Source organism: Mandrillus leucophaeus, unplaced genomic scaffold (genome assembly GCF_000951045.1).
Source record: "Mandrillus leucophaeus isolate KB7577 unplaced genomic scaffold, Mleu.le_1.0 Scaffold67, whole genome shotgun sequence".
NCBI lineage: Eukaryota > Metazoa > Chordata > Mammalia > Primates > Cercopithecidae > Mandrillus > Mandrillus leucophaeus.
The window spans coordinates 2,628,248-2,642,713 of record NW_012107252.1 but is presented as its reverse complement, the minus strand read 5'-3'; the positions used below and the strand labels follow the sequence as shown (position 1 = coordinate 2,642,713).

General features: G+C 52.2%; 1 protein-coding gene across 2 annotated transcripts; it reads left to right on the top strand.

Annotated features, from left to right (window-relative positions):
• The first annotated feature begins 4,108 nt into the window (after positions 1 to 4,108).
• On the top strand, positions 4,109 to 7,124 carry LOC105555052 (chromosome unknown open reading frame, human C1orf210). Of its 2 annotated transcripts, none has more exons than XM_012001770.1 (3): positions 4,109 to 4,238; positions 6,291 to 6,407; positions 6,552 to 7,124. In XM_012001770.1, the coding sequence occupies exons 2-3, from the start codon at positions 6,389 to 6,391 to the stop codon at positions 6,872 to 6,874; spliced, it is 342 nt and encodes a 113-aa protein (XP_011857160.1). In that variant the 5' UTR covers positions 4,109 to 4,238; positions 6,291 to 6,388; the 3' UTR covers positions 6,875 to 7,124. The 2 variants fall into 2 exon arrangements, with proteins under 2 accessions (XP_011857160.1, XP_011857161.1); XM_012001771.1 differs by having other exon boundaries at positions 4,128 to 4,244.
• Positions 7,125 to 14,466: the final 7,342 nt, after the last annotated feature.

The window sequence follows — 14,466 nt, the reverse complement described above, 5'->3', positions numbered from 1 at the left end:
CTGAGATCATGCCACTGCAGTCCAGCCTGGGCTACAGAGCAAGACTTCACCCCCCCCCAAAAAAAAAAAAAAAAGACCAAACCAAACCAAACCAAAAAATGAAAAACCCCTGCTTTTGTCAAGGTCACTGGTGATCTCCACTTTGCCAATTTCAAAGGTCAATTCTCACTCCTTATCTTCAAAAACCTTCCTGCAGCATTTGACTAACCAAGCTAGCTGAGCCCTTGCCCTTGAAACGCTTTCTTCCCTGGCCAGGACTCTCCCACATTTGCCTCCTACTTTGTGGGCCCCTCCCTGGTCTCCTTTCCTGCTTTTCCTCCCCACCCTGACCTCTACTCCTGGCACATTCCAGGGCTCCTCTCTCTCTACACTTATCCTTGAGGATCTCATCCAGATGCCTGGCTTTGACAATCATCTATGTTTTGTTGGTTCCTAAGTGTATATTTCTAGTCCCCACCGCCCGTTGCATCCAGGCCACTTGACGCTACGCTCTACTCAGGATGCTACCGGATGGCTCACAGGCATCCAATGTGTCCAAAACTGAGGTCCTAGTTTCCCTCCCAGACTCCTCCCACTTCATTAAACGACAGCTCCAGTCTTCCAGTTGCTCAGGCCAAAACTTTGGAGTTATTCTTGAATCCTTTCTTTTTCTCAAGCCCCACATTTAATCAGCCAATCATGTCAACTTTACCTTCAGATATATCTGGAGTCTGAGCACTTGTCCCCACCTTCACCAGACTTCCCGGCTGCCACATGTCCTTTCCCCTCGATGATTGCAGCAGCCTCCTAACTGGCCTCCTGCTTCTACCCTGGCCTCCCCTGGTCCATACTTCATGCAGAAGGCAGACCGGTTCCTTTACAATGCAAAGAGCAGTCCTCTGCTCACATGCCCAGTGACTTCCCATCTCCCGGGGAGATCCGATGAGGCCCCTCAGGAATAGCTCCTGACATCACCTGGTGTAGCCCCTCAGATCTGCCCTCATCTTTCTGCACTCCATCCAGCGGCTGCCTTGCTGTAGTTGAACAAGCCAGCCGTGCTCCTGCATCTCAGCATTTGTGTTGGCGGTTCCCTTTAGCTGGAATGCTCTGCCCCCAGATATTGGCACAATCGCTGTCTCACTCTTAGGCAGATCTCAGCTCCAATGTGCCCTCTTCGGTGAGTCCCCTCTTCCGACTATCTAAAGTAGCAGCCGCCTCATGTTCACATGGAGCTATCACGAAGCTGTTTTCTTCCCAACACTTACTGTTATCTGAAATAATCTTATTTATTTCTTTGTGTATTGTTCGTCTTATCCACCAGAATGGAAGCTTTATGGCGGCAGAAATTGTCCCACAAGCTAGCACAGAGCCTACCACATGGTTGCCGGGGCTGCCACAGAAGGTTGTAAAGGTTGTTCGCTACATCAGAGCTCTTGGCTGAGGAGCCGTGGGTGCTGATACCCAGTTTGCCCTCTGTTCTCCACAATGTGGGGCCGTCCAGCAGCTAGCCATCTGCTTTTCAGCAATGTGTGACATATGGGTTGGCTGTGACTCTGGTGGCCATTCAAAAAATATTCATTGAATAAATTACTGAATGATGGATGTGCAGAGCCTCTGCTTGTTTTCCTCTGCAGAACTTCATGCCAATTACCTTCTCACAGCCTCATTTTCCTTTTCCATTAAGGGGACAGTTAACATCTACCTCATAGCATGGTTACAAGGATTAAGTGAAACAGTTCATTAAAAAGCTGGCATAAATGTGATTCCATTTATATGAAATATCCAGAACAGGCAAATCCATAGAGACTGAAAGCAAATTAATGGTCGTGAAAGACTGGGGGGAAAGGGACGTGGGAAATACTGCTTAATTGGTCAGGGGTATCCCTTTGGGGTGATGAAAATGTTTTAGAACTAGAGTGATGGTTGCATGACATTATGAATGTACTACACACTACTGAACCGTGTACCAGGAAATGGCTAACATGGGGAATTTTATGTTATATGAATTAGGTTATGGTATATGAACACCTCAATTTAACAAAACCTGGCACAGTGTCTAGGACGTGGTAGGTGCTCATGAATATCAGTTGAATCTCATGATTTCCTTGCTTCAAAAACAAAGTAAAACCCTAAGCCCTCCTTGGTGCCTCATTGCCCCATCCAGGATAATCCTCTCTTTCCTCAAATTTGTTTCAGAAGAGTATACTGTTGCCATTTTAGATATGGGGGATATGATGGAAACAAGACCAATGCAGAGCCCACTCCCAGGGTTTACAGGTTGGGGGAAACTAAAGAGAAAATCACACCCGACATGGTTCAGGATATAGGGGAGAAGGGCCACCATCTGCAGGGGTGCAGTGGAGAGTGGGGAAGGCAGGAGTCCCAGGAGAAGGGAGCAGAGCCAGGGAGATGAGAGGGCATGGTGGGTTCAGGGAATAGAGAAGAGTTTGGTGGCCGGGCGCAGTGGCTCATGCCTGTAATCCCAGCACTTGGGAGGCTGAGGCAGGCAGATCACTTGAGGTCAGGAGTTCGAGACCAGCCTGGCCAACATGGCAAAAACCTGTCTCTACTAAGAATATAAAAATTAGCTGTGTGTGGTGGTGCATGCCTGTAATCTAGCCACTCGGGAGGCTGAGGCAGGAGAATCGCTTGAACCCCAGGGCCGCAGGTTGCAGTGAACTGAGATAGCACCACTGTACTCTAACCTGGGTGACAGAGACTCTGTCTCAAAAAAAAAAAAAGAAAATAGAAAAAAGAAAAGAAAATAGTTTGGTATAGCTGCAGCAGAGGAGGCAGGATAGGTGGGAAGGGATGCCCTGAGGGTTCAGATTTCAACCTAAGATTTTCAAGGCCAAGTGTGAACTGGCCTCCACCTTCCAGCCACAGTTCTACCATGCCTTATTTGCATCTCCTCTCTGTACCCCCCCTTTTATTTTTTTGAGACAGGGTCTTGCTCTGTAGCCCAGGCTGGAGTGTAATGGCGCAATCATGGCTCACTGTAGTCTAAAACTTCTGGGCTCTGGCAGTCCTCCCACCTCAGCTTCCCCAGTAGCTAGGACTACAGGTGAGCATTATCACGCCCAACTAATTTTTGTGTTCGTAGTAGAGATGGGGTCTCCCTATGTTGCCCAGGCTGATCTCCAACTCACGGGCTCAAGCAATCAACCCGCTTCGGCCTCCCAAAGTGCTGGGATTACAGGCGTGAGCCACCATGCCTGGCCTCTCTGCAGCCCTTGTTCCCACTGTGCCCTGTCTCTCCTTGTGAATTCGGGGCCTCCAGGCCTTGGCACATGCTGTCCTTCTTCCCTTAGGTAGTTACGGGGAGCCTGGCCTGGTTCAGTACTGTGCTGGGAGCCACAGGCTGTCAAAGCCTGGCCCCGCCCTGGGAAAGCGAATAATCACAAGATAATGAGGAATGCTGTGGGTGCTCTGCACGTGGAAGAGTAGGGGCTTGCAGGGTAGAGGGAGGGCTCAGGGAAGGTGATTCCTGAACTGGAACTTGAAGAACAGGGGGCACCAGGCCCAGAGACGAGGAGTAAAGCTAAAGGGAATCAGAGAGCACCCGGGAGAGGTTCAGAGGCTGGCTTGTGGGGTCACAGAATCCTGAGATCCAGATGAAGGTTGAGCCCCCATCCAGATCCACCACTCACCCCCTACACAGTTACACACCCATTTGCAGGCAATTTGGGAGAGTTCTTGGTCCTTCTGGCTTTGCCTGGAAAGAATGCCCTCCCCACCCGCTCTGGTTCCAGCCCACCACCCTTACAGGCCTGCAAAGCTCCTGCTTCAACTCTGGACTTTGTACCAGTCACCGGACATTCAGTTGTTTATCAGCCTGAGCATCTGCCTGCTGAGGTGTCTGCCCCTCTAGGGGCCGCTGGACCCTTCTCTGGATCCCAGCTGTACAAACCCCCAGCATTGGGGGGTGAGGGTGAGGTCTACACCCATAAAGTTCTTGGCAAAAGCTTGGGGGAGACGTAGAATGATCCCTCCCCACTGGAGGGCTGCCGCAGCCCGCCCTCTGCCCGACCTGCAACTTCGGCCCCGCCCACTGCCTCCGCAGGTGAGTCAAGCTTGGCCTTGACCCGCCCACCTGTCCAGGTTCTGCCGGCCCCAGCCGGAAGCTTACTCCGCGGACTGTGCACAGTTCTTGAGGTGGGAACAGAAGGCTCGGGGGGGCCGGGGAGGGGGTACCCAGGCTCTGCACAGATCCTCAGGGGCTCCTGGCAGCGGGAAAGAAGCTACACATCAGAGTGGGGGTAGGTGTCTGTGCATGTCAGAGGGTGTGTTTGTTGGTGGAGGAAAGTGTGACCTGGGGGGAGGGGCGACTATGCGTATGTGTGTATGGGGGATGGGCAGGTCAGCGTGGGCTGTGAGTTCAGAGGCTTGTTGGGGAGTGTATATGTGCCCTTGGAAGGTTAGTGTGTGTGTGTCTTCTTGGGAAGAATTCACAGGGCAGGGAGGAAAGGAATAGGAGTACAACCTTAGAAACGTCAGATTGAATTCAGTTCATTCCAGTGTTACACATTCTCATGTTTTGCGGACCTAGTGCTAGGATGAGGCCCACAGCAGGCTGAGAAATGAATGAGCAGGTGACCTCTCCTTCCTAGGACGTCTCTCCTGCTCCCCTCGTTAATGTCACAAGCACCACACTGAGCGGCTGAGTGCCCAGCTCCCTGCAGCACGAGGGCACAGATCCAACAGCCAGCACTTGACCACGGGGAGCTGCCCGCCTAGCAATGACTGGTTCTGACTGATGGTTGACTGGGCAGGATGGTGACAGGTCACCCAGGGTAGGTCCAGGGACAACCTCACAGGCAGGTATGGTCTGATTTGGCCTTGACAGACTGGGGCCCCAAAAACTGAGGAGGGTGTGGCCAGGGAGCAGGAGGGTGGGTGAGTGGGAGGGTGGCGTGTGTGTCTGTCTGGAGTGCTGGGGAGGGAACTGTGGAGAAGAGGAAGAAGAGTTTGGCTTGAGGGCCATGTGCTGGATTGCAAGGCACTGTGGGGAATGGAGAGCGTTTAAAGGAATTTTAACCAGGCTAGTGATGGGGTCAGAGTTGGGTTCTAGGCCAATCACTCTGGGAAAGAGACTAGAGGTGGGGAGACCAGTTAGGAGATTATGGCTAGAGTACAAGAGGAAGGTGGTTTGGACTCAGCTGTGGCAGAGGGGTGGAGAGAAGGGTATTGTCATTCCAGAGATGTTTAGTGGAAGAGATGATGGGGCTTGATGCCAGGTTGGACGTGAGGAGGTGGGGGGGAATTTTGAAGGCACTTGTATCAAAGAATATACTGGGGTACTCCCCTCAGCTTCTCTCCTAAGTACTTTCCTAGCCTGGCTACTCTGCCCCCAAGGACTCCCTTGGTTCAGGTGCTCCACCTGCAGATACGCTCCTGCCCTAGCTCTTCGTCTGCCAGGTACTTCTAACTTTCATGCTCCTCCTCTAGATACTCCCCAGATTCAGGTGTGCCTCCTCCAGACACTCCAGGTGTTTCCAAGCCTGGATGATCTTCCTCCAGCTACTCCCCTAATTGAAGTGTTTCTCCTGTAGGTGTCCCCAGCCCTGGGTGGTAATTTCCTGATTCAGGTGATCCTCATTTGAATACTCCCTGGCTTGAGCCTCCCTCTAGGGGCAGAGTGTGGGCCTCCTGTAAGTAGAGGTGAATGGACAGGGATTTGCTTGAAGGGCTGAGAGTAGAGGTGGGCAGCAGCTGCTTTCAACTTAGAGGCAGAAGGGCCAGGGCTGCTCTGGCTGTGTCCAGGGCCCCTGTCCTCAGTTGGGACTTGCATCACTCTCCCCATATGTAGTCTCCACTTTGGCTGGGTAGCTCCAAGCAATTGCTGTTTTCTGACCTTTGGGAGCCAGGACCCGCCTCTGCTCCTGTCTCCCATCCTTAGCTTACCAAGCAGTGCAACAGACTGGGCTCTGGGTTCGAATGTGAGGACTTTGGTTGAGTCAGTTCACTTTTTTCAGCCTCAGAGCCCTCATCTATAAAGTGGGGATAATGTTTATACCTACCTTACTGGGTTTTGTGAGCATGATGCCTGGTGCTTGAATTACAAGGAATGCTCAGTAAGTTCTACAATTTAGTTATTTTTTTTTTTTTAGCATCTTCCAGAGCAAAACCCTGTGATGGTCCCTTACAAATAGCCAGTTTCTGTAGGCTCAGCTTGTTTCTCTTCTGTGGACAACTGGTGTGGTCAGTTGTCCAGTCCCCAGAGTTTGTGCAGCACTACCATGGCTGTGAGTGTGACCTGGAAAGTGCACCCTGTGACCGTCCCTGACACCCATACCTATGTTGTTTTCTAGGACTTGTGCCCTGGGGCTGCCTGGCATCTGGGGGCGTCCTCAGAGCCAGGGCTCTTTCTGGTTGAGGCTGAGACTCACTGGTGTCATCAGGCCCCTCCATGAATGAGACAAACAAAAGTGAGTGACAGTGGGAGGATGATGGGGGTGAGGGGCTTCCCCTTAGAGGCTGGGGTTGGGGGAAGGACCCTACCCGCACTCCTGTTGGTTTCTCCAGGGAGCCCCCTCTGGGGCCCACCTATAATGCTATCCCTTTCTCTGCAGCACTTGTGGGGCCCTCGGAGCTCCCCACAGCATCTGCTGTGGCCCCTGGCCCAGGCACTGGGGCTCGGGCGTGGCCTGTGCTGGTAGGATTTGTGCTGGGGGCTGTGGTCCTCTCGCTCCTCATCGCACTGGCTGCCAAATGCCACCTCTGCCGCCGATACCATGCCAGCTACCGGCACCGCCCACTGCCTGGGACAGGAAGGGGGGGCCGCCCACAAGTGGCTGAAGATGAGGATGATGATGGCTTCATCGAGGACAATTACATTCAGCCTGGGACTGGCGAGCTGGGGACAGAGGGTAGCAGGGACAACTTCTCCCTCTGAGCTCCCATCTTTGGACCCTCCCCATTCCCTCCATGCTTGACAGCTTAAGGACAGTGGTTATGACACGGGGGTTCCTCGAACCTCAGGGACAGAGGTGGCTGGGGCTTAAAGATTGGTCAGGGATGGAGTAAACCTCACTTTCCTGACACTAGCCAGCAAAGTGACAATGACCCTTCCTTGCTCAATAACTCTCAATGGTTCCCTGCTGTTCTCAGGATAAAGCCAAACAAAGGCTTGAGTGTGGATATAAGGCCCTCTGTGATCATGCCTCCGGGCCTCTTGGTTTCTTTTCTTGCCTTCCCCTACTTTACTCTCAAACTAAATGTTATTCTCCCTCCCACCACTTGCCATGCAGTTTCCCCAGGCACCTTTGCTCACATTGGTCCCCCTGCCTATGCTACTCTTCTCCTAAATCCTCTATGACTGTGATGGCCTGCCTACCTGCCAGCATTTCAAATATGCCCAGATGGTAACATTTGTGCAGGTGAAAACCAGTGCCAAGCTTCATTTTTTCTTTTTTCATTTTTCTTTTTTTTCTCCTGAGACGGAGTCTCACTCTGTTGCCCAGGCTGGAGCGCAATGGCACGTCTTGGCTCACTGCAACCTTCGCCTCCCAGGTTCAAGTGATTCTCCTGCCTCAGCCTCCCAAGTAGCTGGGATTGCAGGTGTCTGCTACCACGCCCGGCTAATTTTTTGTATTTTTAGTAGAGACAGGGTTTCACTGTGTTAGCCAGGATGGTCTCGATCTCCTGATTTCATGATCCACCTGCCTCGGCCTCCCAAAGTGCTGGGATTACAGGCATAAGCCACTGCACCCGGCCACTAATTTTTATATTTTTAGTAGAGACGGGGTTTCGCCATGTTGGCCAGGATGGTCTCAAACTCTTGATGTCAGGTAATCTGCCCGCCTTGGCTTCCCAAAGTGCTGGGATTACAGGCGTGAGCCACTGTGCCCAGCCAGCTTCTTAATGAATTGTTTTCCTATAAATAAAGTGGGTAATCTGGTTATAATATGTTTTTCACAGGAATTAATAAATCTATTTTCATTTTGAATAAAAATAAAAAATTGTCACTCATTTTTATTTTTCTGGAGCTGGGCTTTATCTCTCAGAGCTAGAAGACACTGCTCAGATGTTCCCCCCTCCACAACACCTTCCATGAGCCCTTCTCTAGTATTGTCCTGCCCACATTTTGTTTTCATCTTTTTGTTTGTTTGTTTTGAGACGGAGTCTTGCTCTTGTTGCCCAGGCTGGAGTGCAGTGGCGCAATCTTGGCTCACTGCAACCTCCACCTCCCATGTTCAAGCGATTCTCCCACCTCAGCCTCCCAAGTAGCTGGGATTACAGGCACCCACCACCACACCCAGCTAATTTTTGTATTTTTAGTAGAGATGGGGTTTTTTCATACTGGCCAGGTTGGTCTCAAACTGCTGACCTCAGGTGATCTGCCCTCCAAAAGGTGACTCGGCCTCCCAAAGTGGTAGGATTACAGGTGTGAGCCACCGCACCTGGCCATCTTTTTTTTTTTTTTTTTTTGACACAGGGTCTTTCTCTATCACCCAAGCTGCAGTATGGTGGGGCTATCACAGCTCACTGTAGCCTCGACCTCCTGTGCTTAAGTGATCCTCCCATCTCAGCCTCCCAAGTAGCTGGGAATACATGCATGTGCCACTGTGCATGGCTATTTTCTGTAGAGATGGTGTCTCACTGTATCACCCAGGCTTGTTTTGAACTCCTAGACTTTAGTAATCCTCCTGCCTCTGCCTCCCAAAGTGCTGGGATTTACAGGCTTATTTTAATCTCTATGACAGTTTGTACTTGCCCCTTGCTATGCCTGCCCCCATAGCTACACTGGGAGCTCCCTGAGGCCCCAGGCTGTGTCTTATTCTGTATCCTCAGATTCTTGCACAAGGGAGCTAGTTTTAAGACGGAAAAGACTTGAGTTAAGCTATTTTTAATTGCAAGCAATAGAAAGGAGTTTGGGGGAGAATCCTGGCTGTTGCATAGAATCAAAGGGACAGCAGGAAGCAGGCAGTCCCAGCAGCCAGAGGTCAGGCATTTCACATCTAGCATCCTGTTATTTAGGGGCACTGATGGGACTCTCTATAACCAGGACTTCCAAACTCTCAATTCCAAGTTTCAAGTGCTCAGACAAGAGAATCAGTTTGGCCTAGCTTTGGTCAAGTATACAGGGGCTTAAAGCATAATCTGCTGTGAGTCCAAGGGACATGGTTTTGGGAGCCTATCTGTTTGTTCCAGATCATTCTCAGACAAGAGGCAGTTCTCATGAGCCAGGCAGCCGCCCCCATGTGTTCCCCAAGTACAGTGTCAGCCTTTGAGGAATGAGCTGGTACAGAAGGGAAGTGAGGCATTGGCAAATGTAGTGAGGTGTTTGGCGGGAGATTGAGGAGGACTTGTGTGTAGTGTCTGAGAGGTGCCCATGGCAGTGAGGAAGCCCAAGAGTGGACTGGATCTGTTAGGGTCTTGGATGCCAAGCTCACACTTCAACCCGAGAACAACGGAGGCTCATCTGTGGACTTTTTCTGTGCAAGGGCATGACATAATCATGATAGAAAAGTCATTCTGGCTGCTGTGCAGAGATGGATTAGGGGGAGACACTGAGAGAAGGTGATAAGACCTGACTAAGGTGTGACATAGGAACAGACTCCGAGACAGGAGGGAGGAATTGCTGATAGGACCTGTTGACTTTGGATATGGGGAGTAGATAGGTATCAGAAAAAACCGCCCTGGCTTCTGGCTTGGTTGCTGGGTGCATGGACAAAGAGCAGGTCGGGGCAATGGGGATTCAGTGTTGGATGCAGGATTTCAGGGGAGATGCCTCGGGGCCGCTGGGTTCGCAGGGAGAAGTCTAGTCTGCAGACACAGGCTTGGGAACACTTAGCACCAGGGTCACTGAGAGCGGGAGTGGATGAGATCACCAGGGAGGAGTGGAATGGGAAACACATCTCAAGATTGTCAGCGGACCAAGGCCTGGCAAGGGAGTTGGAGGAAGCAGAGAGGAGGGAAGCCCAGCTCACGTGACCCCCAACCTGGCCATGGTTCCTGAGTCCAGAGATGGTCTGCCCCTCACAGGCCTGGGGACAGCAGAGGCTGCCCCAGCCTGAGACCCTGGAGGAGGACCTCAGAGACTGACCTAAGGGGCATGTCCTGGCCTTCAAGGAAAACCTGCTGCCCAGGCAGCTGGGCCTGCCCCCTGCCCCTGGGCTCCTTCGACTGCCACCACAGAGGAGCTGCCCTGCATGCAGTTCTGTGCTCGGCTGGCCCTGTTCTCCTGTACTCTTTTGGGCGTCAGTCAGAACCTCTGAGGGACCCAGGAGAAGAAGGTAATGGCCTGATTCCAGACTCGCAGTTGATTTTACTGAGCCTATGCCCCGCAGGGTGCCCGAGCCGGGGCTTCCCCTCAGAACCTGCTGTGGGTGGCCAGCCTGCCTGAGCAGGACCCTGTAGTCAAAAGAACCTTGGACCCTGTTCTTCAAGGCCTTGATTCCTTGGAGGAATTTCTTCCCACTGTGGTTTGTGTGCCTGGCCTCAAGTGCAAGGAGGGAGCATGACCTGGGCCCACAGGTGCAAAGGGCTGGGAGTGTTGGAGCTGCTGGGAGCTTGGGATTCGGCCAGGCCCTCTTTGGTTTGGCCTCTTCTGGCTTCGGGTCCTGGCCCCGCGTGCCGCTGCCCCTGGCCCTTCACCTTGTCCTCCACTCTTTGGCAGCTGCCACTACCTACTCTGCCTTGGGAATCCCAACCCAGCCACCCACTGTCTCATCCTGCTGCCTCAAAGGCAAGTCAACATCCCTTGCACTGTGTGGAGGCCAAAGATGGAGTCGCACAAAGCCACCAACATGACAATTAAGAAACTCCAGCAGTTGGCCGGGCGCGGCGGCTCACGCCTGTAATCCCAGCACTTCGGGAGGCTGAGGCGGGTGGATCACGAGGTCAGGAGATCGAGGCCATCCTGGCTAACACGGTGAAACCTGTCTCTACTGAAAATACAAAACATCAGCTGGGTGTGGTGGTGGGTGCCTGTAGTCCCAGCTACTCAGGAGGCTGAGGCAGGAGAATGATGTGAACCTGGGAGTTGGAGCTTGTAGTGAGCTGAGATGGCGCCACTGCACTCCAGCCTAGGTGACAGAGAGAGACTCAGTCTCAGGGGAAAAAAAAAAAAAAAAAGGAAACTCCAGTAGTTTCCTAGCAGACTGGCAAAGTGAATTGAGGGCACATGTTACCTGAATTTAAATCCTGGCTTGGCCATGTATATGCTGGGAGGCCTTGGGCAAGTTACTTAGCCTCTCAGCGCCCCAACTTCTCCGTGAAATGGGGATTAAAACAATGCTTACCTCATAAGGTTGTTAGCAGGATGAAATGAGTCTATGTCAAGTGGAACCGAGCGGAGCAAGTGCTCTGCAGTGTTAGTGATATCCCTGTGGGCACCCTGAGGGCAACAGCTCCTCATAAGAGGTAACCAGTGTTCGTCCTGAGGGAGGGACTTGCTGGTCTCCTTCCTCCTCATTCCCTTCCCGCTGGGGATTTGACTGTCTCTTTCTCATGACTTAGGTTGGAAGATCTGGTTAGGACAGCAAAGGATTTGAATTAGAATCTCTGGTGCTGTAGAATAATAGTACTGATGTTGTTCTAGCACTTTTTTTTTTTTTTTTTTTGAGACGGAAGTCTTGCTCTGTCACCCAGGCTGGAGTGCAATGGTGCGATCTCAGCTCACTGCAACCTCCACCCTCCTGGGTTCAAGTGATTCTCCTGCCTCAGCCTCCCGAGTAGCTGGGATTACAGGCATGCACCATCACGCCCAGCTAAGTTTTTTGTATTTTTAGTAGAGACGGGGTTTCACCATGGTGGCCAGTCTGGTCTTGAACTTCTGACCTCAAGTGATCCGCCTGCCTTGACCTCCCAAAGTGCTGGGATTACAGGCGTGGGCCACCGCGCCCGGCTGTTCTAACATTTTCTTACAACAGCCCTGCTTAATCTATGTTATAGATTGAGAAGATGAGCCTCAAACAAGTTCACTGCAATTTGCCCACCTCACTCCACAATAACACCGTTATCTCACCTTGAAGTAACAATGAAATAGACTCAGAGAAGGACCCTCTTGGCTGTTGGACTCTCATCTTGCCTGGGCTGGGTCCTCCCACCTTCACCCTCTACAGCGAATAGGGGCTGAGAAGTCTCAGGGTACAAGGTCCAGTTTTTGGAGAGCAGGTCATGAGGGTAGAGCTGGTGTGTCCCGTCCCTGGCTGAGCCTGGCCCTCAGCTTCTGTTGCCCTCCAGGTATCTGGGGTGGCTGCCAGGGCTATGCCCAGGGGAGTCTCACAGGACCCCTGCAGAAGGCAGAAAGGCAGCCCCTGTCCTTGTGCTCCTGCATGAGCTGAGTGTGACGGGGCATGTGCGGGTCCCTTGGGGCCTGGAGGAAGCTCCTTCAAGGAGACCTGAGTGTCCAGAGGCCCGAAGTCTCCTGTGAGATGTGACTGGATGTGATGTGAGGACCACCTGGACTGGACCAGATTTGGCAGGTTTTTTTTTTTTTTTTTTTTTTTTGAGACAGAGTCTCGCTCTGTTGCCAGGCTGGAGTGCAGTGGCATGGTCTCACCTCACTGAAACCTCCACCTCCTGGGTTCAAGCGATTCTCCTGCCTCAGCCTCCCAAGTAGCTGGGACTACAGGTGCCCACCACCACACCCGGCTAATTTTTGTATTTTTAGTAGAGATGGGATTTCACCATGTTGGCCAGGCTGGTCTTGAACTCCTGACCTTGTGATCTGCCCGCCTCAGCCTCCCAAAGTGCTGGGATTACAGGTGTGAGTCACCGTGCCCAGCCTAGATTTGGCAGTTTCTAGAGCACATTCTTCCAGTCTCAGATATGAAGAGACATGGCTTAGAATCTAGAGTTTGACTGTTAAACCCAGGAGGAACATGTGTCAAGTCCCTCTCTCCACCTCACACCATCCGAGGGGAGCCTCTAGGTCCAGACCAGGCTACGCTATCTCTCCATCAGCCCCCGTTTTGGCCTTTTCCTTCATCTAATGCCAGTTTAGATTTCCAGGTCTGGACCCTTCTTTGTGCTATTCCTTCTTTCGGGGATACTCTTCCCAAACTCTCTAGCTGGGCCAGCTGCTTCTTGTCCCTCGGTGGCCAGCCGAGACGGGCTGTTTGACCATTTCTTCTCATTCTTTTTCTTCTAAGGCCAATCCCTGGCTCCACACAGCAGCCAGCAAGTCCCAAATCCTATTCTGGCCACAGTATCCTACTCCCCTGGTGAAAGTCTTTCCATGTTTTCCAGTGTCCTGAGGACAAAGTCCAGATTCCTCTGCTGGGTTGCCAAGGCCACTGGCCAAGCAGGAGGAAGGGAGGATAGATTTGGTGGGAGCTGTGGTGAAGGGCTCCTGTCACGGGCTCTCGCCTTGTCATGAAGGGAGGAGGCTAAGTCTTCTGCAGACAGTGGTGCTGGGGGTGGGAGGTGAGTGCAGAGGGAGGGGATGTTGGGGTTGGGGGTGGTGAAGAGGGTGGAGAGAACTTCAGAGTCACTGTTTGAGCAGGAGCCAACCAGGAAAAGGCAGTGTCACTGAGGAACCGCAGTGCAGATTCAGATGAGAACTTTTTTTTTTTTTTTTTGTATCTTCAGTAGAGACAGGGTATTTGCCGTGTTACCCAGGCTGATTTTGAGCTCCTGGACTCAAGCAATCCACCCATCTCAGCTTCCCAAAGTGCGGGGATTACAGGCGTGAGCCACTGTGCCTGGCCTCAGCTGAGAAGTTGATAGAGGAGTTCACAGTGACAGCAGGCTATCTGGCTGTGCAGATTTCTCTAATGGCCACTCACAGTGGGGCAGGTGCATCCAAGGCAGATGGGTGGATTTGTCCATGGAGGGGGTTTGGCTGGGAGGGTGGCACCCAAAGGCAGGGGGCTAAGGACTTGACAAGTCTGTCAAAGAGCAGGTGAAATGATGGCGACAGAACCTTAACCAGGTGGCAAGGGGGTGGACAGGAGAGGGCAGTGAAGTCAGGAGGAAGCAGCTTTACAGAGGGAGAACGGAGATGCCAGTGAGCTTCCGGTTGCAATGGAGGTGGAGAAAGTATTTAGCGAAATGACTTGAGCAGGCTGAAGGCAAGAGGTTGTGGGAAGCCTACGTTAGTGATTGAGGAGGTAGACACATTTCTGCCCTGCCCGTGCCTCACGTAGCCCGTACCATCACCTGTCTCCTGTTATAGCTGGCTGTCCATTACCCTATGGGATCAGTCCTCTGGGGCCATGAGCCCTAGTCTCCATCTCCCGTCCTTCCCGGGAGAGCCTGGTGCTGGACTCGCCCATGGCAGCTGCTCAGTCAGATGCTTATGCCAGGTAACCCCCTCTTTCCCCATTTTCTGAGCCTCTATGCTTCTGCTTTTTCTTTAGTTTCTTAAAAGAAATATTGTAAATAACCGGGCAAGGTGGCATGCGCCTGTAATCCCAGCTACCCGGGAGGGTGAGGCACAAGAACCTGCAAGGCAGAGGTTGCAGTGAGCAGAGATCACGTCACTGCAGTCCAGCCTGGGTGACTCATGGAGACTCGATCTCAAAGAAAAAAAAAAAA